This window comes from Ornithorhynchus anatinus, chromosome 4 (genome assembly GCF_004115215.2).
Source record: "Ornithorhynchus anatinus isolate Pmale09 chromosome 4, mOrnAna1.pri.v4, whole genome shotgun sequence".
NCBI lineage: Eukaryota > Metazoa > Chordata > Mammalia > Monotremata > Ornithorhynchidae > Ornithorhynchus > Ornithorhynchus anatinus.
In genome coordinates this window covers 94,150,077-94,175,306 of record NC_041731.1, presented here as the reverse complement: position 1 = coordinate 94,175,306, position 25,230 = coordinate 94,150,077, and the positions used below count along the sequence as shown (strand labels likewise).

At 44.9% G+C, this 25,230-nt stretch overlaps 1 protein-coding gene across 2 annotated transcripts in view; it reads right to left on the bottom strand.

Annotated features, from left to right (window-relative positions):
- Positions 1 to 1,041: 1,041 nt before the first annotated feature.
- Positions 1,042 to 25,230, bottom strand: part of ARHGAP29 (Rho GTPase activating protein 29) — a 107,870-nt gene continuing 83,681 nt past the window's right edge. The window contains exons 12-24 of one of the 2 annotated variants that reach the window (XM_007667459.3): positions 23,871 to 24,008; positions 22,433 to 22,629; positions 14,911 to 15,080; positions 13,521 to 13,649; positions 11,842 to 11,940; positions 10,656 to 10,819; positions 9,978 to 10,166; positions 9,137 to 9,274; positions 6,091 to 6,323; positions 4,873 to 5,182; positions 4,412 to 4,508; positions 4,000 to 4,119; positions 1,042 to 3,093 (exon numbers count right to left, since the gene is read on the bottom strand). In XM_007667459.3, coding sequence (XP_007665649.1) covers positions 2,231 to 3,093; positions 4,000 to 4,119; positions 4,412 to 4,508; positions 4,873 to 5,182; positions 6,091 to 6,323; positions 9,137 to 9,274; positions 9,978 to 10,166; positions 10,656 to 10,819; positions 11,842 to 11,940; positions 13,521 to 13,649; positions 14,911 to 15,080; positions 22,433 to 22,629; positions 23,871 to 24,008 — 2,847 coding nt within the window. In that variant the 3' untranslated portion in view covers positions 1,042 to 2,230. The remainder of the gene's footprint in view (positions 3,094 to 3,999; positions 4,120 to 4,411; positions 4,509 to 4,872; positions 5,183 to 6,090; positions 6,324 to 9,136; positions 9,275 to 9,977; positions 10,167 to 10,655; positions 10,820 to 11,841; positions 11,941 to 13,520; positions 13,650 to 14,910; positions 15,081 to 22,432; positions 22,630 to 23,870; positions 24,009 to 25,230) is intronic. The other variant, XM_007667460.3, reaches the window with a different exon arrangement.

Sequence of the window (25,230 nt, the reverse complement as noted above, 5' to 3'; positions counted from 1 at the left end):
ATTTTACAGGAGGAAAGTGAGGCCCAGGGAAGTGAAGTGACTTGCCCAAGGTCACAGCAGACAAGTGGTGGAGCCAGGATTAGAACCTACGACCTCTGACTCCCATTCCGGTGCTCTATCCATTATGCCATGGGAAGACCTCCCTACACTTGCCCAACTTTCTCCCTTGTCCCAACCTCTTCAGTGTTCAGCCCTCAGACTAATAATAATAATAATAATGTTGGTATTTGTTAAGCGCTTACTATGTGCCGAGCACTGTTCTAAGCGCTGGGGTAGATACAGGGTAGTCAGGTTGTCCCACGTGAGGCTCACAGTTAATTCCCATTTTACAGATGAGGTAACTGAGACACAGAGAAGTGAAGTGACTTGCCCACAGTCACACAGCTGACAAGTGGCAGAGCCTGGATTCGAACTCATGAACTCTGACTCCCAAGCCCGTGCTCTTTCCACTGAGCCACGCTGCTTCTCAGACTGTGAGCTCCTTGAGGGCAGGTCCGTGTCTGCCAACTCAGTTACATCGTAGTCTCTCAAAGTGCTTGGTCGAGTTCTCTGCCCATGGTAGGTGCTCAATAAATCCCACCGACTAAGCTATCAGCTCAGTTCCAAGTGAACGATAACGAAACGTTCACACGGCTCAATTCAGCTCCTATCACCTCGTGTCTGTCCGTCCCGACACAACGCTACCTCTGAGTCAATAATTATAATAATAACAATAATTATGGTACTTGTTAAGCGCTTACTATGTGACTAGCACTCTTCTGGGGTGGATACAAGATAATCGGGTTGGACACGGTCCCTGCTCTACAGAGGGCTCACAGTCTTAATCTCCATTTTGCAGACGAGGTAGCTGAGGCACTGAGAAGTTACGTGACTTGCCCAAGGCCTCACAGCAAGTGTGTGGTGGAGCCGGGATTAGAACTCAGGATCTTTGACGCCCAGGCCCAGGCTCTTTCCACTAGGATAGTGCATAGTTCACAGAAGAGCTAGGGAACCCAAACAGTCCCTCGTGACTGCGTCAGGAGCTCTCTCCAAACACCTTCAGACCGCTAAATAAAATAAGATTTTAATGGGCGAAGCATCCAATAACTGCGATACATTTCTCAAAAATACACCTTCCGGCAAGTTGGCGTGGCAAGCACAAGTCCAAGTCTTTCAATACAAAACATATTGATGTCAAACTGTAGCATACGCTGGAAACTTTATTTAAGTTAAAAGAAACCACAGGAGGATAGAAGCAACTATCTCTGGAATAGGTTAACGGGTTAATATATTTTGTCGAGCAAATGGAACGCTATATTACAAAAGACATTTCAAACCAAGTGGACGTGAGATGCACCTATTGATGAGGAACTTTTTGGTTATTCTGGCCTGAGCCATACACTTCATTCCAGACACTGGGCAGAAACAACGCTTCACCCCAAGAGGGGAAAGGAAGCGCTGGCATAAAACCTACACCTTCCTTGGGAGCTGGTACAGGTACTTCTTTGAACGGCACCTGAACTGTCAGGTTACCTGCTCTCTGACTTTGGCACCTATTATCTAATGGCAGGGCACTAAGCCTTAGTTTACTTCTGAACAGCACAGCTCGGTAAGTGCATCTTTTCTGTACAATTAAAGTGACGACATAGCAAAAACAAACCTGGCAACCGATAAAAACGCCGGTGTAAGATACATATGATACAGGCCCGTGCCTTTTGGGCTATTATAAAATCTATTCAGAGCAAAGAACTGAATTGCACGGATTGGGAACGGAAGATTTTTATACACTGCGGCAGCCGGAGCCTTACTCTGGGCTCCGAGGCAGCTAAAATATCAAATTCCTTTATCCACTTCAGATCGGAGAGAGTTCTTTTAAGCGCCGCATATGCCAACGCCATTTCCGTCTATAAATATGCGCTTGGTTCCATTAACGAACTAAACCTGGGACTCCAACCGATTGCACCTATTAGCTTGAGAGCTGCCTTTAAGCTGACGAACCGCTTTAAAGAAGCTTGTCGGAAAAAAAAATACAATGACGAATGATTAAAATTCGATTGATTTCACTCCCCCATCTCGCCTTTTTAAACGTCGCCTATAAAAAATGATTCAAATATGGCACAGAAGTGGACCCCTGAAGACCACCCCCTTCCCCAACAATACTATCGGCAGGATCCTGGAGGTCGGGGGCTGGGGGGTGGGGATGTGGGGGAGGTGCGGAGGTTAATCAAGACAGACTGGGGATTTGGCAACCCTATACAAAATGGGCTTCCCGGTGTTCTAACTCCTGCAGTCGCTTCGGTCTTAGTCTCTGGTAAGTCGGCTTGGCCTCGGCGGGCAGGGGCTCCTCCGGGCTGGCTACGGAATGGCCGACGGGCTGCCCGAGCGGGTCCGCCGGCAGGCCGGAACTCAAAACCAATTTCACGGCGGCGCCGTCTTGGGCGAGGGCGGCCGCCGCCCGGGTTTTCAGACTGTCCTCCTCGCCGCCCTTTCCCTTGTTGGACGCAGGCGGCTTATAAAAGGTCCCGGGTGGCGGCTGCAGAGTTCTCGTCGCCCTGAAGGCGGCCAGGCGGTTGGAGTCCGGGGAACCTCCCTCGGACGTCTTTCTCGCCGACCGGCCGGGGACCGTGATCGGCTGGACGGGCTGCCCGGAGGCGGGAACGGCCCCGCCGCCGCCCTCCCGGGCCCTGTTCTCCTGAAGGGCGTTGGTCATGATCATCGCCGTCCGGGCGGTCATGTCGTACTGTTTGTACTGCTTGTCCCAGCTCTTCGGCAGAGTCTGAGGGTCGTAGCAAGAGAGTCGGGAGCACGCGTTATTGGCGGGAAGGGGCTTGGTTTCCGAAACCTCTTCGACGGTGGGGCTCCCGGGGGGCTTGTCGGGATTGAAAGCCCCCGGATTTCTCGAGGTCCGCTCGTTCAAGAGGCTTGAGGGGAGCAACCGATCGATGGGCATGCTCACGGGGCGGACCACCGGTTTGGTCCTTAGGGCCCGCAGCTGGACTTTGGTGGTCTGTCGGTGGGATTTGACGGGCAGCGGGCTACTGGCTTTCCCGCTCCCTTCGGTGGGAGGTGGTGAGGTTCCACTGTCTTTGTGCGAGGCTAGAGCTGTGGTGAGGCCTAGGGTGAGAAATGGAAACAACCGGTATTATCGGGCAATTTTCATGGACCCGCCCCCGGGAGTCATTTAAGGGCAGTGGCCAAGATCACACGTTACAGCAAGTCTAGAAAATAAATAAATCCCAAAAATGACATGGGGACACCAGTTTATGATCAGTGCAGCTTCCTGCAAAGTATCCCCTCGTACAATGAGTATCCATAACCTCTGACGTATTGCTGTGGCTTGGGATTTATGGCCAATGGGTCAAGAGATGTTATCGACTGTCCCGCGACAGAAGATTTGGTCACGATCAATCAGAGCACTGTATTAAGTGCCTGGGAGAGTACAGTCCAACAAAGTTGGTAGACACATTCCCTACCCGCATGGAGCTTCTGGTCTAGAGGGGGTGAAGGGACAGGGATATTCTCTCTTTATTGCTGTATTGTCCTTTCCGGAGCACTTAGTACAGTGCTCTGCACAGGGTAAGCGCTCAATAAATTCGACTGAATGACAGGCAGTAAAATAAATTACGGATAGGGGCAGAAGTGCGGAGGGGCTGAGGACGTGATCAATGTCAAGTGCTTAAAAGGATACAGAGCAAGTGCATAGGTGACGTAGAAGGGGGAGGAAGTAGGAGAAACGAGGGGTTAACTGGGGAAGGCCTCTTGGAGAAGAAAACCTTGCCGGTTTAAGTGTATTCTTGCGAATTTTGTAAATAGCCCTGATGAAAGAAATGTGTTGGCAAGCGCTCCAGCAGTTTGTCGGAATAGTATTTTAGCAAATTCTACCTGTCTACTACACAGTAGGAATAAGGAGTAACCCCACTCTCCTGAGCCTCAAATGCCTGTCCACAGTATTACGGCTCCAGGCAGCGCCCCCGAAAAAGTGTTTGGGATTATCAGTGATACGAGATTAGAAATTCTAACCTGTCCCCTTTTGGGCGGCAGGGTGCGCAGCCGAAACTGAAGCACTGCAAGGTTCTGAGGAGGAACTGCTTTTCTCAATATCCGCCTGCTTCGCTTCAGTGAGTGGCAACAGCATGCACTCTGGAGGATGTACAGGAAAAAAAAGGGTAGGAAATTCAAAGGCCCCTATTCATCGCTCTCATGCGAACAAAACGCACAACTGCCAGGAGGGGTGACGTTTGGCAGCATTCAGACGCCAGGATCGGTGCCGGGCTGGTTCCTCGGAATCGGGCTTAAGGACGGACAAAGATTGGTTTGTAACGGGTTTTCCTCCTCTCGGCAACTCCCCGGGCACCATTTTGTTTTCGTGAGAGGCGTGCGGCCCCGGATGGGACCTCACCCTAGCCAGCGTGTGTGCTAAAGGAATGCTCACCAGTGACGGAGGCATCGGACTTCTCTCTCGAATGGGCGTGACCATCTAAGCGCTCCAGTGATGCAGTTGTTTCCAGAACTTGACTCTCACTATGGGCCTGCAAAATGGAAATGAGGGGAAAAAAATCAAACAAAACAACTGAGAATAAGCAGTTTGAATCTGTTGAAGTGGACAGAGCATGGACCAGGAAGTCAGAAGGACTTGGGCTCTAACCCCAACTCCGCCACTTGACTGCTGTGTGTGACCTTGGGGAAGTCACTTCACTTTCTGGGCCTCGGTTACCTCATCCGAAAAACGGGGACCGAGACTGAGTGGACTGTGTCCAACCCGATCAGCTTACATCTAACCACAGCGCTCAGTCCGGTGCTGTGTCCCCGGCACACAGCACGTGCTTAAACAATAAACGAAACCAACAAAACACCGCTAGGTTCCCACACAATTCCCCACTAGTCACCACTCACTTCCTTTGAAGCAATAAACAACTGTGACTTCCTGTGCTGCTGGGGTCCCTTCTCTTCCGTTGATGAAGCAATTTTCAGGGGGGCGTTTTCATCAGGCTGAGGCGGCACTGCCAGGGCCTGCAGGGAGACGTCGAAGATCTTCTCGTAGTGAGTGATGAGCAGCTCCACCATGCCAGCCTGATGCGGGTAGTCCACAAGCGAGGAAAGGGAAACCGTGGCATCTGTCTGACGAGGCCTGATCAGGGTGGGCCCAAATATTATCCCGAGGTTCCGGGCGGACATCTTGTTTTCTTCATCTTGCTCCGAAACCCTGAAAACACACACAGACACGTTTATATGGTGACATTATGCTAGCCTGTTTGGGGGGGTATTTTGGAGAATGGGGAGCAGGCCAGTAGACGTCTGTAAGAGATCTGCAGCGAGAACAGTTCATTCATTCATTTACTCAATCGTATTTATTGAGTGCTTACTGTGCACAGAGCACTGTAGAAAGTGCTTGGGAGAGTACAATATAACAACCAACAGACACATTCCCCAACCACAATGAGCTTACAGCCTGGAAGTTCTCATTCCCTGCTGCTTTTTGCCCCTCTGGTCTATGCTCCATCTGGTCAATCAATCAATCGTATTTATTGAGAGCTTACTGTGGGCAGAACACTGTACTAAGCGCTTGGGATAGTACAATATAACGGAGTTGGTACACACTTTTCCTGCCCACGATCTCACAAGATCTCACAGTAAGCGCTCAATAAATACGACTGAATGAATGAGTCCCCTGGCACTTGGGGTGTCACTAGGCGCTGTCAAGGCCTCACACCAAGCAATCAATTAATAATATTTATTGAATGCTTATTTCATGCAGAGCACTGTACTAAGTGCTTGGGAGAGTACAATTCAAAAATAGACAGACACATTCCCTGTCCTCAAGGAGCTTACAGTCCAGCGGATCGGAGAAAGAGTGTCTTCATTTTAACATTTAAACAGGAAAGCGACCCCTAAATCCGTCTTTAACCAGCCTTCAGTCAATCACTGGCATTTATTGAGCACTTAGAATGTGCAGAGCACACAACCACAGAATGGGGAGATGCGATCCGTGCACATCTGCCATCTGCTCCAGACCCCAAAACCGTCAGGGGCCTTCAGAACCCAACAGGATTCTTAGCTCGATGAGAACTGGATAGCCAACACCCCTCTAAGCTTCCTGCAAGGTGAACTCACCGATGAAGGTGTCCTATAAGGAACTGGAGAGTATTATAGTTTGGAACGGGGAGCTGTTTGAGGAGATCTTTGATTTTAATGAGGAAGCGGTTCAGGTCGATGGACACCGACTGCCTTTTCTTGGCTTTGGGGCTGGTCTGCTTCAGGTCAAGGTCTTCGTTTATATTCTGGCTCTCTTTTGCCAGACCAATAAATTCATTGTAGAGCCGAAACAATATCAAAGGTTCCGGTAGCTGAGAGAAGAAATAAAAACATCAGTCAGTTGATGGAATTTATTGAGCACTTAACACGTGCAGAGCGCTGTACTAAGTACTTGGGAGAGTACAACAGAGTTCCCTGCCTTCAGTGATCTTATAGTCATGAGGGGAAGACAGACATTAATAAATACATCATGGATACGTGCATAGTGCTGTGGGGCAGAGGGAGGGGTGAAGAGCGTTCAAAAATATGTTCCTCCAACCAGACAGAACACTAACCAACAGAAATGCTTAGTGCCTGACACATAGTAAGCACTTAAGCATGGGTCCGGGAGTCGGAAGGACCTCGGTTCTAGAACCGGCACTGCCATTTGTCTGCTGTGTCACCTTGAGCAAATCACTTCACTTCTCTCAGTCTCTGTTACCTCATCTGTAAAATGGGGATTAATTCTGTGAGCCCATGTGGGCATGAGCTGTGTCTAACCTGATTAGCTTGTATCTACCCCAGCACTTAGAACAGTGCCTGGCATGTAGTAAACACTTAAGTACTATAAAGAAAAAATAAAAAAATAAATTAAAAACAAAACAAAAAACACAAAAAACTTGGCTCAGAAGTGAAACAAATAAGACTGTTTTTTTGCTTCTTCAACTAAGTGTCCAGCCACCTGCACATCCAGTAATACCCTGCCCCACCCTCTGAAGTGGAATCAAGACCAGAGGTACAGCCAAGGTGTTGGTTCTGGTAGTTCCCTCTACCCCAAGTTGGAGTTTCCTGATCTGAGACACGAATAGAAGATGCTGGAGTTGGAGTAGGAGCAGCAGTGGAGGGTATCTTCTCCCTCTTCCTCCCCTGGTTTCCTCTTCCAATCTCCTCATCTCATGTCCCCTAACCTTTTCATTCCCCACCCACTTTAGTCCTCCAGCCTCTGACCTGGCCAGAGGTTTTTCTCTTCTTTACCAGGTCTTGAGACTAGCTGGGGGGTCTCAAAAGAGATTAGCAAGGTTTCCTGCCCCTGGCAACTACACGTCTCCTTCAAAGTTTCACTCCAAGCTCGCCCATAAGCTCCAAATGGCCATGCTGATGCAGGCTTGAACCAAACTGAGCACTGCGGAGTAGCCCAACGCGAAAATAAAACCATTTCTCAACTCAGATCCTAAACTCAAAATATACACAGCCGCCTGGAGGTCTGAAAACCCAGACTGTATTGGATACCTATTTTCTAAATCATTTGGCATTACCTCCACCACCTCTGGTCTACAATTCAGAAGCTCTGAGCAAGCTTTTCTCACTGTGCCAAAACTAATGACGGGCTGTTCTGTTTTGTTTTCCCCAGAAGGCACATGTTTGGGCTTTTTCTTCGTAGGGGGAAAGGATCTCATGAAACCCTGAGTTTGATGGCAACTAAACTTTTAAAAAGAAGCACTGAGAGGAGGTTTACTTTTTAATACTATAGTAACATGCCACAAATTTCATTTAGTTAATTTTTAGACAGAGTTTAAAATGGCTGTAAAAACAGGTTTTACAGTAAAAAGTCTCTCCTACCATCAATGCTGAATGTATACATTCCACTTTGTTTTACCAAAGACCTTTAAGCATTGCTGGTTTCAATGTTCTGTTGCCAAGCGAATGAAATGTTGCCCTGTGGAGTCCTGTGAAGCTCTGAGAGGTGGGTTTTGTCTCTCCTTTAGTTGCTTCTCCATTGCCGTTTACTGCCTCCCACTTCCTTCCCCTTTCCCCAACACATACAAACACACAAACACCAGTCTTATCCCTGATGAACTGTGAATTTGCCAGCAATAGTGTCCAAGTTCCATTTTAGAGCTAAACCACTTCCTGCCATCTTGCCGTGCCTGGAACAGCTCTGCTCAATTTTACCCCCTAGCTAAGCTGAGGCGGAGGAACATCTGGTTGTGGGGCGGGGGTCCTTTGAGATATCCCCATTATCTTGGGAACTGAGGCCCTGTGGACTGAAAATCGTTGAAAACCAAGATACAGCGTACAGGCATCAGTTAGCTGAATGTAAGAAATTCCTGAGTAGGGTGAAGGTACCACATGCCAGTTGTTTAGTCTGGAGTCTGTGGGTCGGGAACATTTTGGGCTGCTGCCTTCATTCATTCAATGTCATATTTATTGAGTGCTTACTGTGTGCAGAGCACTGTACTAAGCGCTTGGAAGGGTACAATATAGCTAACAACAGACGTATTCCTGCCCACAACAACCTTACAGTCTACGGGGGGAGACAGACATTCATATTAATAAATTACAGATATATACATAAGGGATGAATAAAGGGAGCAAATCAGAATGTTGCAGAAGGGAGTGGGAGAAGAGAAAATGAGGGTTTAGTCAGGGAAGGCCTCCTGGAGGAGGCTCTGCTCCCCAGAGTATCCGGTGAGGGATAGGGTGGAGGTCCACCCCGCCCCTTACCCCACGAGCCACTGCCCTTGTGGTTGGGATGTCCTCCAACAAGACACAATGTGAACTAAAATAGCGTGGCTCAGTGGAAAGAGCACGGGCTTTGGAGTCAGGGCTCATGAGTTCGAATCCCAGCTCTGCCACTTGTCGGCTGTGTGACTGTGGGCAAGTCACTTAACTTCTCTGGGCCTCAGTTCCCTCATCTGTAAAATGGGGATTAAGACTGTGAGCCCCACGTGGGACAACCTGATTCCCCTATGTCTACCCCAGCGCTTAGAACAGTGCTCGGCACATAGTAAGCGCTTAACAAATACCAACATTATTATTATTATTATTAAAATTTGGAATGCTTTTCTCAAAAGAGAAGCAAATAAAAGACTTATTTTTTTTGCTTCTTCAACTACACGGAAACCCAAGTTGAGAGAGAATTTACCTGGCGAAGGTACAACTTCAGGACGTTACTGATATCATGGGCAAAGAGTTCTGACAGCTCTACCAAATCCTTTCCATTTTCAAAGGCTTGACAGAGCTTTTCAATTCTTGATTTGCCTCCATTCACGCGGTAGATACCCTTAAATAGGGAGAAAAACAGTAGGTAAGAATTGATTTTGATCAGGGAGAATTTTATGTACTGACGGACAGAGCATAGGCCTGGGAGTCAGAACTGTCATGGGTTCTAATCCCTGTTCTGCCACTTGTCTGCTGTGTGACCTTGGGCATATCATTTCACTTCTCTGGGCCTCAGTTATCTCATCTGTAAAATAGGGATTGAGATTGTGAGCTCCAAACGGGACAGGGACTGTGTCCGACCCGATTTGTTTGTATCCACCTCAGTGCTTAGTACAGTGCCTGGAACACAGTAAGCACTAACAGATACCATTATTATTATTATTATTATATATTAGCTAAAGCACAGTCTACAATGCAATATCTTATTTTGTAATTAAAATGATGGCCATAATTAAAATTAGCATTTCCCAACTTGTGTTTAAATTACTTTCTGGAAAATGGACTTCAAAGTATAGTGTACAATGTCATTTCATAATTAGAATGATGGTCATAATAAAACAAATATTTCCCAGCAGTGTTTAAATCACTATCTGGACAATGTGCTAGCTAAAGCACAGTGTATAATGCAATGTCTCCTTATTTTGTAATTAAAATGATGGCCATAATAAAATGAAAATTTCCCAGCGTGTGTTTAAATCACAATTTTGCCTGTTACCCGAGACCTATTCTGTGGAATTTTTCTTTAAAAAAACATTAAAAGGTACCTTAACATTCAAGGCTCTGCTTTCAATCTCAGAGGTGCACTTTTTGATGATGAAAGGGATGCCGTCAGGAGCATTTTTAGCAGCTTGAGCAAATTCCACTCCAAACAAGTGTAACCTCCCATGCAGCTTTTTGTGCCCACACTGAATGGCTAAGGTTTCTAAACACTTTTTGTGACAAGCAAGAGAGCACTACGAGGAAGAGACATTTTAAAAGCAGTTAAACCACATACTTCAAACCATTCCCCACTCAGGAAGTATCACGGGAAAACTGAATTCTAAGGCACGTGACAAAAATCTAAAGATACACACTTGCTCTTTTGGGCAATGGAACTTATATTTAGTACAGTGCCTGCCACATAGTAAGTACTTAAGAAAGAAATACCCTTAAAAAACTAAACGAAAGCAACAGAACTATGAAAGTTTGGAAGAGACGCTTCCCTACAATCTCTATACTGTAAGCTCCTTCTGGGCAGGGAAAGTCTCTCCCAATCTCCCAACTCTGTTATACTGTACTTTCCCAAGTGCTTAGAACAGTGCTCTGCACGCAGTAAGCGTTCAATAAATACCACAGATTGATTCAAAGCATTCCACATATCCTCAGCCGTTGCACTGATGTGAAATCCCCCACGATGACAAGCGAAGGTAAAATGCGAATCAGCATCACTCGGTGTTTCTTACCTCCTCACACTCTGCGCCATGAAACACCACTAAGCTGTCACACTCTCTGCATTTAGATGGAGCCCTCAGCTTTCGCAGTTTGTGTGTGAGAGCCGCCTTGGACATAACGGTATTCCTGAATGGTCCGGGAGAACTGGCAATTTCGGGCACCAGGTCATTTAACCCTGAAAGTGTACAGCGTACCAGTCTTAGGGCAATGCATTTTCAGTTAGCTCTGTTTTTCATGACATTTATACTTTAAAATGAAATCAGCTAAAAGCTAGGGGCCTTTAATTTTGATGAATAATGGAAATAATGGAAGAAGCCAGTAGCACACATGTGACTGCTCCGATTTCTATGAGACCAGAATTCAAAATACAAAGTAAACAAAATACCAAATACAAAGGTCTAAAACCTGCATTTTCAGATTGGAAGCTTGAGTTTAAATGATAGCTAGTGCAATCATGGGGACCTGGTGGTATTTTATGCAAGACTGACTTAGGAATTCAGTAATTGGCATTCACCTTCTTAATTAAAAGTAGCATTTTATTAAATTACGAATAAAACATTACCCAGGAATATTTTGACATACCTCCCGGGGCATATTTTCATTGTCTAATCACTCTAGACTTTTCAATCCTTTTGACGGCATAAATGCAGCACTGTCACAAGCATGACTCAATCTACATTTCACCCATTCAGACCCCAGGCAACAGACATCATCAAACCAGCCTGAGAATTTTTGAGATAAGATCAGTGCAACTAGAAATCCTCTGCATCTCTCTGGGAAGGCAGTATGGCCTAATGCCTTTGGAATCGGGAACTTAAGAGGTAATCTTATCCTTGCTACCGACTCACCCTATGACCTAGGAAGAGTTAGGGAACATCTGGACCAGTTTCCTCATGGGGAAATGAGGGAATGCATTTTAACTCCCTTGACACAATCTTTGGGGAAGAGCTCAGTTTCCTTATCTGTGAAAGGGGAGTAAAACCTTTCGCCCACTTACTTTACTGGGATGTTTTCCGGATTAGTCACGGTGCAAAAAAAAGTGTTGTGTGTTTTTTCTGTGGAAATGGTGCTCTACCATTTGAGGCATTTGTGTTAACATCTTTGAGCTATTTGTCATCACTACTACTATAATAAATCACCACAGGTTTTTCACAGAGGAGCCTTATTCAAATAAATCAATGTGTGGTGGTGCCATACCAGGGTCTGAAGGGGAAGGTGGTTCTCTCTCATCAAGATCATCTGCAGAGGACATTGTTCCTGTGGAAGGTGTGCGGGGAAGTCGGCGTTTAAAATCTCCTGCAGAAGAAGACAGAAACCTGCTGAGAAATCTTTGCGGAGTCCCAGGGGCTTAGTACAGTGCTCTGGGTGTAGTAAGCACTCGACAAATACCAGTGATTGACACGACTGTCCCTATTTTCCACATGAACACTGAATTTCTTGGTCTAAAGTACAATCTCAGTCCTACCTAACTGGAGCTGGTGGGACATACTTTTGAGAGAGACAACGTTCTGCACGAGTTATATTTGATTAGTTTCAACCTAAGATCTTCCCTTCCTTCCCATCACCTGTGTGCACATCCAGAGTGAGCTGGGGTCTCAAGGGGCCCAGATAAATTCGTGGCTCAGTGGAAAGATCATGGGCTTTGGAGTCAGAGGTCATGGGTTCGAATCCCTGCTCCGCCACTTGTCAGCTGTGTGACTGTGGGCAAGTCACTTAACTTCTTGGTGCCTCAGTTACCTCATCTGTAAAATGGGGATTAAGACTGTGAGCCCCACGTGGGACAACCTGATTCCCTTGTGTCTACCCCAGCGCTTAGAACAGTGCTTTGCACGTAGTAAGTGCTTAACAAATACCAACATTATTATTATTATTCCTCTAGCCCTTAGTTTTCTGGGGTTTGTTTCCTAGAAGGGAGAAGGGGTACTTTGGTGGCTGCAGGATTTCTGGGAGCAGTCAGGCTTGGAAAGACTCACTTATGTGCCCTGCTGCACCTGTGATAGATAGGTTTTTCCATGATTTCTTAAACTTCTAGACTGTAAGCCCCTTACAGGCAGGGATCATGTCTAACAACTGTATTGTACTCCCCAAAGCACTTAGTATAGTGCTCTACCAACAGAAAGTACTGAATAAATAGTGTCTAGCGGAAAGAACTCGGGCCTGAGAGTCAGAGGACATGGGTTCTAATCCCGGCTCTGCCACTTGCCTGATGTATGACCTTGGGCAAGTCAGTCGCTTCGATTCTCTGTGCCTCAGTTCTCTCATCTGTAAAATGGGGATTCAGATCTTGTATCTACCAGAGAACTTAGAAAAGCGCTTGATCCACAGTAAGCACTTAACAAATACCACAATTCTTCTTCTTCTTCTTCTTCTTCTCTGTGCCTCAATTTCCTCATGTATAAAATGGGGATTTAATACTTCTCACTTAGTCTATGAGTCCTATGTGAGACAATCTTGATTATCATGTATCTACCTTAGCACTTATTACAGTGCTTGTCCCATAGTAAGCGCTTAACAAATACCATTCATAAAAGGAAGTGTTAAGTCGGGATCAGAACCCAGGTTCTTCTGATTCCCAGGTCCTTGCTCTATCTGCTAAGCCATGCTCCTTCTCACTATGACATGCGGCTTCTCAAATGCATATACCATAGTCCCTGTCTTTTACATTGCTTCTGACTTTTTACTGTTTCCCTTCCTTATGTGTCTGTTGCCAATCTCCTCCCCAATCTCTTATTCTTAGATCATGAGCACCTTGTAGGTCAGGGAGCATGTCTGATTTTCACCTGTATTATTCCCCCCCGGCTGGCGCTCAGGACAGTGCTCTAAACCAAAGAAGGGCTTAAGAAACACCATCACTGCAACCAAACACACTTACATACCCGGGCTAGCTGATGGAGAGTCCATAGACCGTGATTCACTGCTTCCCCCTGCACTCTCCGAGTCACTCCACATTCCACCGCTTTGGTTGCCAACTGACCACGATCTTAAAGGTGGTGGTCCTCTGACTGCTTTAAAAGACAAAACTATGTTTAAACAACTTTAGAAAAGCATGGTTTCATAGGCAGAACTTTGATTTAAAAAAATGCGACAAGATAATTAAGTCTTATGTGCATTTGGTAACGTTGTCCTCTGGTTTGAAGATGATGCTACCTCTGTGAGTGTGCGTGTCTGGGAGGACTTATACACTTTGTCCACAAAAATGCATCTCCTTTCTTGGGCTAAGCAAATGTAGGAAGTCAAAGGGGTAAAGAGAAGGGAGTGAGAGAGAGAGGAAAGAGAGAGAGGGGAGAAAGAGAGGGTTTACTCTGTTTCCTGCCCTCCTGCTGCCCTGGGTCCAAAGACGGTCTCTCTTCTGTAGCCAGGTTCTCCCCACCTTGCCCAATTTCCCTCCCTGGTGAGAAACTATCCCAAAGTATGAATATAAATACCATCACATGCTTCTCCATGTTAGCCAAAAGGCATGAAAACTAGCTTGCTTTTTTTTTAATGGTACTTGTTAAGTGCTTACTATGGGCCAAACACTGTACTAAACCCTGGGGTAGATCCAGATAATCATGTTGGACACAGTCGCTATCCCGCATGGGGCTCAATTCCAAGTCCAAGGACTTAACCCCCAATTTAGAGATGAGGTAATTGAGGTGTATAGAAAGGAAGCAACTTGCCCAAGGTCACACAGCAGGCAAGTGGTAAAGCTGGAAATAAAATCTAGGTCCTCTGACTCCCAGGATTGGAGTCTTTCCGCTAGACCACACAGCTTCCCCTGAAGTCCTCCTTTCCTGGCCTAATACCAGTGAAGGCACATGGAGGTCAAAAGAAAAAAAATATAATATATATATATTATAAGCAGGAAGAGAGAGGGGGGCCTATCTTGCTGGCTCCAATATAAAGATTAACCCGGTAGAAGCCATATCCATTTGTGCAGCAGGATTTGTCCTTGAGAGCGGACTCAATCAGGGCAATCACTCAGTCTTTTCAGCCATATTTACACAAGGGGATAGGATGGATCTATCTCTCTCTCACACACACTTCCACATAACATACACACACTCTCTCTCTCTCTCTCTCTCTCTCTCTCTCTCTCTCTCATGAAGGACCAGCCTTATTAGCTTTAAAGAACAGACCAGAACTTCCTAAAGCAGACTGCAAAATCTTGGGCAGAGAACGTTATTACCAATTCTGTTGAACTGTGCTCTCCCAAGAGCTTAGTACAGTGTTCCGCATACAGTCAGTACTCAATAAATACCATTGATTGATTGATGAAAAAACTACCTGGGATATCCACGCTGCTACAAGACCTCTTCTCTCCGATCTTTCCAGAACGTCGACGGATCGGGCTCCCAATAACCTCTAAGGGCTGAGATGGGCAATCACCAGAGCCCTGAGATAGGTTTCCATGGGAGGTGTGGGTGCTGTTTGTCAACCGTTGAGTTAAAAAAAGCCTAAGAAGAGCATATACCATGTCAGTGGCCAGGACACTGCATTATTTCATTTTACATTTCCCCCACTCCGTCCCCCAAAAGCAGCATAAGCATACACACTTCAATATAGATAACCACGGACATTTCACTGCTCCATATTAAAACCAACCATGTTAAGCAATATTTAAAGGACTTGTAATTTGGATGGGAATTCCCTCACATTATAAATAAGGATTAGCAGAGTTATATTCAGTAAGTCCATGATCGCTACTGTTTTTTCTATTAAAAAACATCATGATTTTTCTAATTTAAAAATTATTATTCAATAGTAATCGAGCACTAACCATAGGCAGAGCAGTCAATTAAGCATTGGAGTACAGCGGATCGGAAGACATAATCCCTAGCCTCAAGGAGTTACTATCCTCTAGACTGTGAGCTCATTGTGGGCAGGGAATGTGTCTGTTGTTATACTGTGCTCTCCCAAGCAATTAAGTACAGGGCTCTGCACAGTAAGCTCTAAATAAATGACTGAATTTAGTAGAGAGACAAAAAGTTATTTGGATATGAAGGAAAAGAGAACAAAAAGATGGATAGCTGAATAAATAAATGCTTTAGAAGTAGAGGATGGCAAGCTGCATGGCCTGGTGGAAAAAGCACGGAACTGGGAGCCAAAGGACCTGACTTCTAATCCCAGCTTGACCACTTTCCTGCTGTGTGACCTTGGGCAAATCACTTAGCTGCTCTGTGCCTCAGTTTCCTCAACTGCAAAATGGGGACTCAAAACCTGTTCTCCCTCTTACTTAAAGAGCCCCATGTGCGAAAGGGACTGTGACCACCCTGATTAACTTCTATCTACCCCACCACTCAACACAGAGTAAACACTTAACTAGCATTAAAAAAAAATCAATATGTACATAAGTGCTATGGGTGGTGATGAGGGTATAAGCAGGACTGAGCTTGTATTGGCAAGATGTGTGACCTAGGGAAAAGAAAATGAACCAGGGAAGGCCTCCTAGAGAAGGTGGAATTTCAGAAGCATTTTGAAGATGGGGAGAGCTGTGATCTGGCACATTTTCATTCATTTATTCATTCATTCGTATTTATTGAGTGCTTTTTGTGTGCAGAGCACTGTACTACACGCCTGGGAAGTACAACTCAGCAACAGAGACAATCCCTGCCCACAACGGGCTCACAGTCTAGAAGGGGGCAGACAGACATCAAAACAACAGGCATCAGTAGCATCATTATAAATAAATGAAATTATAGGCATATACACATCATTAATAAAAATAGAACTATAATTATAAATATACAAATATAGACACAAGTGTTGTGGGATGGGGGTGGGGGGGCAGAGTAAAGGGAGCAAGTCGGGGCAATAGCAGGGGAGCAGAGGAAAAGGGGGGCTTAGTCCAGGAAAGCCTCCTGGAGGAGGTGAGCTTTCAGTAGGGCTTTGAAGGGGGAAAGTGTGCTAGTTTGGCAGATTTGAGGAGGAGGGCGTTCCAGATCAGAAGTAGGATGTGAGACAGGGGTTGATGGTAGGAGAGACGAGATCGAGGCACAGTGAGAAGGTTAGCAGCAGAGGAACAGAGTGTGCGGGCTGGGATGGAGGAGAAAAGGGAGGTGAGACGGGGCAAGGTAGGTGATGGAGAGCTTGGAAGCCAGTAGTGAGGAGTTTTTGCTTGATATGGAGGTTGATAGGTAATCACTGGTGAGGATTGGAGTGACATGCCCAGGAGGAGGGGGATGACATGCCCAGAATATTTCTGTAGAAAGATAATGGGGAGAAAGACACATATACTAGGGTCCAGAAGTGGGAGAGGTGAGCAGAAGGCACAGTGAAGGGAGTTACCAGGAGTAGGAAGGGGGTGATCAAAGGTGGTGGAGGTCGGCGAGGCGGAATTAGGCAGATTAGAGGCCATGGACTCAGGCTACTCAGACTACACTGGATTATAAGGAGGGCTGTTTCAGTGGAGCCAAATCCTGGTGGCAGTGGTCTTCCCCTACTGCATGGTGTCCTGAACCTGAAAGCTCCCTCTAGACTGGCGGCTCATTATGGGCAAGGAGGGTGTCTACCAGCTCTGTTACACCGGACTCTCCCAAGCATTTAGTACAGTGCTCTGCACACAGTAAGCGCTCAATAAATAAGACTGAATGAATGAATGAGAGCACTTAAGTCCTCTAGACTGTAAACTCATTATGGGCAGGAAACGTGTCTGCCAAATCTATTGTACTGTATTCCCAAGAGCTTAGTACAGTGCTCTGCCCTCAGTAAGCACTCAATAAATATAACTGACATATGTACCAGGCACTGTACTAAGCACTGGAGTAAACAAAAGCTCATCAGGTTGGCTATAGTCCATGTCCCACATGGGGCTGAGAGTCTTAATCCCCATTTTACAGTTGAGGTAACTGAGGCACAGAGAAGTTAAATGATTTGCCCAGGCCTGTGCTTTAACCGCTAGACCCCACTGCCGCTTTCTTTCAACTGTTACATCTGATCTTTTCTGGATCAGTTTTTTCTCTCTGGGTCCATCCTCTCTGCTTCATCCCAAAAGGCCAGCCAGTCAGCACCACTCTCTTCACTGGTCTCCTTGTCTCCAGCCTCTCCCCTCACCGATCTGTACTTCACTTGGCTGCGCAGACCTGCCCCTCTGCCGACACAGCTCTCTGCTCCTCAAAATCCTCCAACAGTTTCCCCGTCTGTCTCAGTCTTTTTCTCTTTGTCTTTCTGCCTGTCCTTCACTCTGTCTCTTTCTCTCTGTCTCAGCCTATTTCTTTTCTCTTTTTGCCTGTCCTTCTCTCTCTGTCTTCCTCTTTCTTTGTCTCAGTCCCTCTCATTTGGTCTCGGCGTATCTCATTTTTTCTCTCTGCATCTCTCTCGCTCTTCTTCCTCTCATTCCTCCCTCCTATCCACTCTCTTCTACTACAGCCCATCTTGTGTATTCTGGTCCTCCCTATTTGGCCTTCACAGTGTGTCTCAAACTCAACTCACCACCGATCCCTGATCCTCGTCCTTCCTCCTGACTAGAACCTCCTCCGCCTTCAAATATACCACCTTCCAACCAGCTACAATCCCACCTCTCCGGAAGGGTTTCCCTGATTCATTTTTCTTCTTCCCAGGTCTCATCATCCATGTTATCATCTTGGCACGTTTGACACACTACTACCTTAGCATTTTTGTACACATTGTTTTAGGTAATCTACTTGAGCACTTCTTCCTCCAATTGGTATATTAGTTTACGCTGCTCTGCTCTGGTAGATTTTGAGCTCCTTATGGACTACGACGGCACCTTCTTCTACTGTCCGCTCCCTAACACTTGGTTTAGTGCTCTGCACCCTACGGAAACTCATCCCAGACTCCTCACTGTCTTTCACTTCTCACACTCCATCTACTGCTAAATACTGCAAGTTCTTCCTACAGATTTCCCAGATCTGCCCCTTCCTCTCCTGCCGGTTACCAGCCTGGTCCAAGTTCTTGTCACGCCATGGTTAGTCTATTGTGTCAACCTCCTCACTGGTCTCTTGCCTCCAGCTTCTCCCCATTCCAAGCTACACTTCATGCTGCTACTGCCTTATCTTTTTGAAACGTCACTAATTGCACATCTTTCTGCTCCTCAAAACTTCCAAATTCCCTCCACGCCAAGCAAAACCACTTGACAACTGGCTTAGGGGCTCTCCCATCAACTCTCCCCGTTCTACATTTTGGCACATCCTTGCCTAGCATGTTCTCTACGTTTCTCCCAAATTCAGCTTCTCACCATAACTCGCTCTCAACGCTCTCATTTCCACCTCCTCTCTCATGCAGTTTCCCCCCACCTGGAACTCGTCCCTCACCCAAAATCCAAATCTTCCCCACCACAGCAGTTGCCATCTTCAAAACCCTCCTCAATGTTCATTTTTCCCTGAAATAATTTGCAGGACCTTAATCATGCCAACCCATCAGTCATGCTCAGTCATTTACTTACTTGATTAAATAATTAAGCGCTCAATAATTGATTCATTAATTTCATTTCCTATCCTTGGGACATTCACACACACTTTAATATGGATTTTTTTTTAAGGTATCTGTTAAGCACTCACTGTGCCAAGCACTATTCTGAGCACTGGGGTAGATACAAGTTCATTGGGTTGAACACAGTCCCTAACCCACAGGAGGCTCTCAGTCTAAGAGAACAAGAACTTGATTTATTAATAATTATAAGGGCACTTACTAAGCACTGCTTACATGTTAAATGCAGGGTACATGCTAAAGGCCGTGAGATTGGATTCAGTCCCTGTCCCACAAGGGGAGATGGTATTTATTGAGCACTTGCTTTGTGGAAAGCACTGTGCTGAGGCCCATAGAGATTAACTGAGTTGCCCAAGATCACATAGGCCAGTGGCCAAGCTATTAGAAGAAGCCCAAATCTCCTGACTTCCAGCATGAGAAGCAGCGTGGTTTAGTGGAAAAAGCACAGGCTTGGAAGTCAGAGGTTGTGGGTTCTAATTTTGACTCCGCCACTTGTCAACTGTATGACTTTGGGTAAGTCACTTCACTGCTCTGTGCCTCAGTTACCTTATCTGTAAAATGGGGATCAAGACTGTGAGTTCCACGTGGGACAACGTGATTATCTTGTATCTACCCCAGTACTTAGTATAGTACTTGGCACATAGTATTATTATTATTCTAGTCCTGTATTTCTACTAGCCATGCTCTCTCCCCTCAATATCCGATTATTTATTCTGCTATTTCATTTGGTATTTTTGAACTACTTCCTGTAATATCTTGTAAAATGGGGAGAAGAGTAGCTTAGTGGAAAGAGCGCAGGCCTGGTAGTCACAGGATCTAGGTTCTAATCCAGGCTCTGCCATTTCTCCACTGTGTGACTTTAGGCTAGTCACTGAACTTCTCTGTGCCTCAGTTACTGTAAAACTGTAAAATGGGAATTAAGATTCAGAGCCCTATATGGGATATGGTTTGTGCTTGGTACAGCACCTGGCAGATGGTCTCTATTTGTTGCCGAATTGTACTTTCCAAGTTCTTAATACAGTGCTTTGCACACAGTAAGTGCTTAATGAATACAATTGAATGAATGAATAGTAAGTGCTTAATAAATACCATTAAAAAAAATGCACATACTGTTTATAAAGTATTTGTGTGCCTGCTTCCCCCTTTCATCGAAAGGAGATCTTTTGAGGGCAAGAAAATATTCTGTTTTGCTTCTGTTGCAACTGTCAAGTATTTAGTACCGTGCTTTGCACTCAGCAAATGTCCAATAAGTACAGTGGAGTGCTTTAAAGCCGATGGTAAGGGGTTTCTGTTGAATGTGGAGGTTGATGGATGACCACCGGAGGATCTTGAGGAGATGGGAGGCAAATTCCCTGCCCTTTCCATTAGGGCCACTCGGTTCCTTTATGGGCAACCTAGTTGTGACGATGCCACAACAAGGGCATCGAATAATACTTCCATTAAATTGGTTCGTAGGCATGCTACTGGAACGTGTTTTAGGAGCAAGTATTGAGACCAACTGAATCTGCTCTTTGACATTCTACTGTTGTTCAGTTTTAGGAATTTTAACAATTTTATGATGTCAAAAATGAATATTAATGACAAAAAATCAAGTAATTATTAAAACTTGCTACCAAGAGCAAGCTGGCAAGTATTTGCAGTGCAATGCTCAATTTTCCCAATATTTCTTTCTCTACGAGGATTTATGGATTAATGTTCATCGACTTAATGAAGTACTGCAATGCTCAACTCCAAAGTTCTGCAAACCTAATTTGACCCCTGAAAAGGAGGAAATTTTAGAGACAAAAACTGGGAATCCCAGTTTCATCTTTGAATTTCCTGGATTTAATTGGCTCAAGTCTGGCTGACTCAGTATTTTCTTTTTGTCTTTCTGTTTCCTGTCAGAAGTAGAATGACATTTTCCTGGAGGACTATAATATAATAATCTAATGAACTGGAATGAATATTGTCTGTGTGACCTTGGGCAAGTCACTTCACTTCTCTGTGTCTCAGTTACTTCATCTGTAAAATGGGAATTACAACTGTAAACTTCATGTGGGACTAGGACTGACTCTAACCTGATTTCCTTTTATCTACCCCAGTGCTTAAAACATTGCCTGGCACATAGTAAGCGCTTAACAAATACCATCAAAAAATATTGGCTCTAAAATGTGAAAATAAGAATAATAATGGTATTTCTTAAGTGCTTACTATGTGTTGAGCACTGTTCTAAGCACTGATGTTAATCATTCCTTTTAAAAAAGCACATTTATGCAACAAATGAGAGTAGATCTTTTTCAGGCCTTCCAACACCACCCACTTATCAATTTAGGAATGCAGGATACATAAAAAGGACTCGTTTCATTCACAGACTTTATGCAAAGTGTCTTAAATGTGGGCATTTTATATTACACCCCTGCACATTCCAAAAGCATTTGATTACACAGCCGTGCAATTCCATGCCCTTATTAACCAAATTTACATATTTGGTGAGTTTTAAGACAGAAGACTTTGCTAATGATAGTTTAACTCATTCCTCAGCCGCCGTGGGATTAATCCTTCAGTGAACAAAGTAAAAATCCCCCAGGTTCTTTGTAGAGAAGATATTTGAAATGGGAGCCACTGTCACTACTGGTTCATTCCACTTGACTATACTTGAATTTTGAACTCCTGATAATTAAGAGGAAAGTTTGATGCAAACTGCAAAACTCAGTAGAGTGAACATACAATAAAATGATATGGAAAACAAAGAACTACACATGAGCGTGAAAAGTCAGTGGTATTTGTTGAGTGCTTACTGTGTGCACAGGCACCGTTCTAAACGTTGGGATAGATACAAGGGAATCAGGTTGAACAGAGTCCATGTCGCACACGGGCTCACGGTCTTAACCCCCATTTTACAGATGGAAGTGAGGCACAGAAAGTGAAGTGACTTGCCCGAGATCACACAGCAGAGTGGTAGAGCTGGGATTAGAACTCAGGTCCTTCGACTCCCAAGCCTGTGTTCTTTCGACTAGGCCACACTGCACCTCAGTGACTTTTGCCTGAACAAGTTCAGGGACCTTTCAGATACCTAAGACCTCATCCACTCTGAGAAAGGACCGTTTAATTAGTCTATGAAGAGCCATCAGTTATACACAATGAAACTGAATATTAATGGAAGCGCTCAATAATCATGACTGATTGACAATGCTCCTCGGGATCGGTTTTTGATCTCAAAGAAAGAATTCAGTTAAATATTACAACTTATATGATCCTTAAAAATGGCAGGAAACTCTCGAATCATCAGAAATCAGAAAAGATCAAATTTAGCTTCCTGAACAGATGTATCAGTCTTGAAATACATCATTTCAAATAACTTCATGGAGACAAACGCTCTCACCCATCAACTTGGGAATTCTGGGCTTCAAATAAACTTGCTTCGATAGGAACGTCTTCCTTAAGGGTACGCTTTGCCTTCACAAATTCCGCATACTGCCGTCCTGGCTCGTATAACTTGGCATTCTCACAGAGCGACTGGTAGTTGACTGGTAAAGACACGACTTGGGCATGGTGCATCTGGAACAGGTTAACCACTACCTGTTGTCAAACAAAGGGAAGTGGAAAGAAGAACTGAGACAACTGAGCAAGCCGATCTTGAAATGCCAAGCACACTCCATGTTTTGCTTTAAGGCAACATCACAGACAACAAGAAAAAAACCCAAATGCTCTTCAAAATAAGACTCGCTGAAGGATGTGTTTGGAAAAATCCGCTTATATAGAATGCGGAAAATGTACGTTGTCCTCACGTGTAAATTAAAGCTTGATTCGGGTACCCAACTTTTCATTCTGAGCTAACAACTTTTCCTCTCTTGATCTCTCCCCTCTTCCATCAGTTACAACTTAGTTTTTTCAAAGATATTCCTTTTACTTCAGGAAGAACACCAACCAAGATGCTTAGCAGATAATAAGGGTCTGTGCAGTGTACAGGGTGAAAGGGTGGGCTTTCCAACAAAGTCTACATGATGAAAATCTACAGCTCAGAATTTCTACATGGCTACGCTACCACAAAGACCTGTTCTCTTTTGGGGTTGGAAAATGGTAACTGAAGGACTGAATGTTTTATTTCCTCACTTTTTTTCAAATTGGATTTGTTAAGTGCTTAATATGTACCGGGCACCGTACTAAGGACTGGGGTAGATACAAGCTAATCAGGTTGGACACACTCCACATCCTACATGGGGCTAACAGTCTTAATCCCAATTTTACAGCTGAGGTAACTGTGGCCCAGAGGAGCTAAGTGACTTGCCCAAGGTCACACAGCAGGATTAGAACCTATATCCTTCTGACTCTAGCTCTTATTTCAATTCAATGTTTTGGGCAAGGGGCATATTTTTCAGAGTCTTTTTTGATGAGATGATTTGGGGGCATACCATTTTGCAATATCAGAATGGTTCCTGAATTCCACAGTTTCTTTACAGCCAGTGGGAATGCAAGACAGAAAGTTCAAGAGTCCCGTAACAGCACCGATTGTACACAGTTCGAAGGTGGCAGAGATCAATGGGAAAAAGAGGACTCCACAAATGATGCCCAAAGCAAAGCAGAGCAGTTACCACATAGTTCCAAATTTGCAAAAAGATCAAGGATGAAAAATTTCTCCAGCTACTCCCTTATTCACCAAAACTGAACACTCTGCAGCAACAGGGATCAAACTTTTCTTAGTCTTCATGTTATTCCTCTTAGCGAAAAGGAAATCAAAGAGCCATCCACCCGCTCTTCTTAACTACCCAGGTTAAAAATGGTCCCTGGAGTTCACAAAGGTGTTTGAAAGAAATCCTTACAGCTTTAAGGGTAAGATCACACTGGAAAACCAGCTCCCTGAGTTGGGCTAAAATTTCACTTTTGGTATTTTCCAGATCATTTCGCTTTTCTTCCACATCTGCCATGCTGGTTTTGTAGTGTTCATTTGCTTCTTCAACCTGTAGGCACACAGAATACATGGCAAATAGAAGAGAAGATAACAATGATATGGTTACAACTCGATAAAGCCTTTTCTAACAGTATACTAGATATTCACAAAAATATATTTCATACGCAAATTCTGCAAGATAAATGATACATTTCTTGAAGGCAGGGACCATGTTGCTTTACCCTAGATGAATAATAATAACAATCACTGTGCTCTTTGTTAAGTGACTATATGTGCCAGGCACCGTATTAAGCGCTGGGGAAGATACAAGATAATCGGGTCGGACACAGGTCCTGTCCTACATGGGGCTCCCCGTCTCAATGCCCATTTTTCAGATGAGGAAAGTGAGGCACAGAGAAGTTAACCCAAGCAGCAGACAAGTGGACAGAGCAGACAAGTGATCCTTCTGATTTCCAGGCCCATATTCTACCCACTAGGCTCCACTGCATTACACTCTAGTACATTTGTTCTGAACATAGTAAGGGTTCAATAAATGCCAGTGACTGAAATTGTAGAAGCATGTTCACTCGCATACCAATGCCTGTAAAATGTAAAAACTTTCATAAAACCCGAATTCATTTTAGGAAAAATCTTCTGCTATGGATTTGAACTGCCACATTAAGAAATAGTCACTGATGCCTTAAAAGTAAATGTCCTGAAAGACTCCTTTCAAATAATCCTAAACAATCCACTAAAGTACTGAGGTAGATACAAGATAATCAGGCTTCACACAGGGCTCATAGTCTAAGTAAGAGGGAGAACAGGTCTTGAATCCCCATTTTGCAGATGAGGGACCCGAGGCACAGAGAAGACAAGTGACTTGCCCAAGATCACATGGCAGACAAGTGGTAGAGCCAGAATTGGAACGCAGGTTCTCTGACTCCCAGGTCCATGTTCTTTCCCTTAGACCAGGTTGCTTCTGTATATTTCAATAACACTTGTCTCTGCACTCTCTTAGAGCCCTGGCCTTGGAGCCAGAAGATCATCCAGGCCTCCGTCACTTGCCTGCTGCGTGACGCTGGGCAAGTCACTTCACTTCTCTGTGCCTCAGTTATCTCATCTGCAAAAGGGGGGGCTTGAGACTGTGAGCCCCACATGGGACAGGGACTGCATCCAACTGGATTTGCTTGTCTCCACCCAGCGCTCAGTAGTGCCTGACACACAGTAAGAACTTACATACCATTATTATTATTACCCGACTTGACCAAGAAAACAGGCAAATTTAGAAGTTT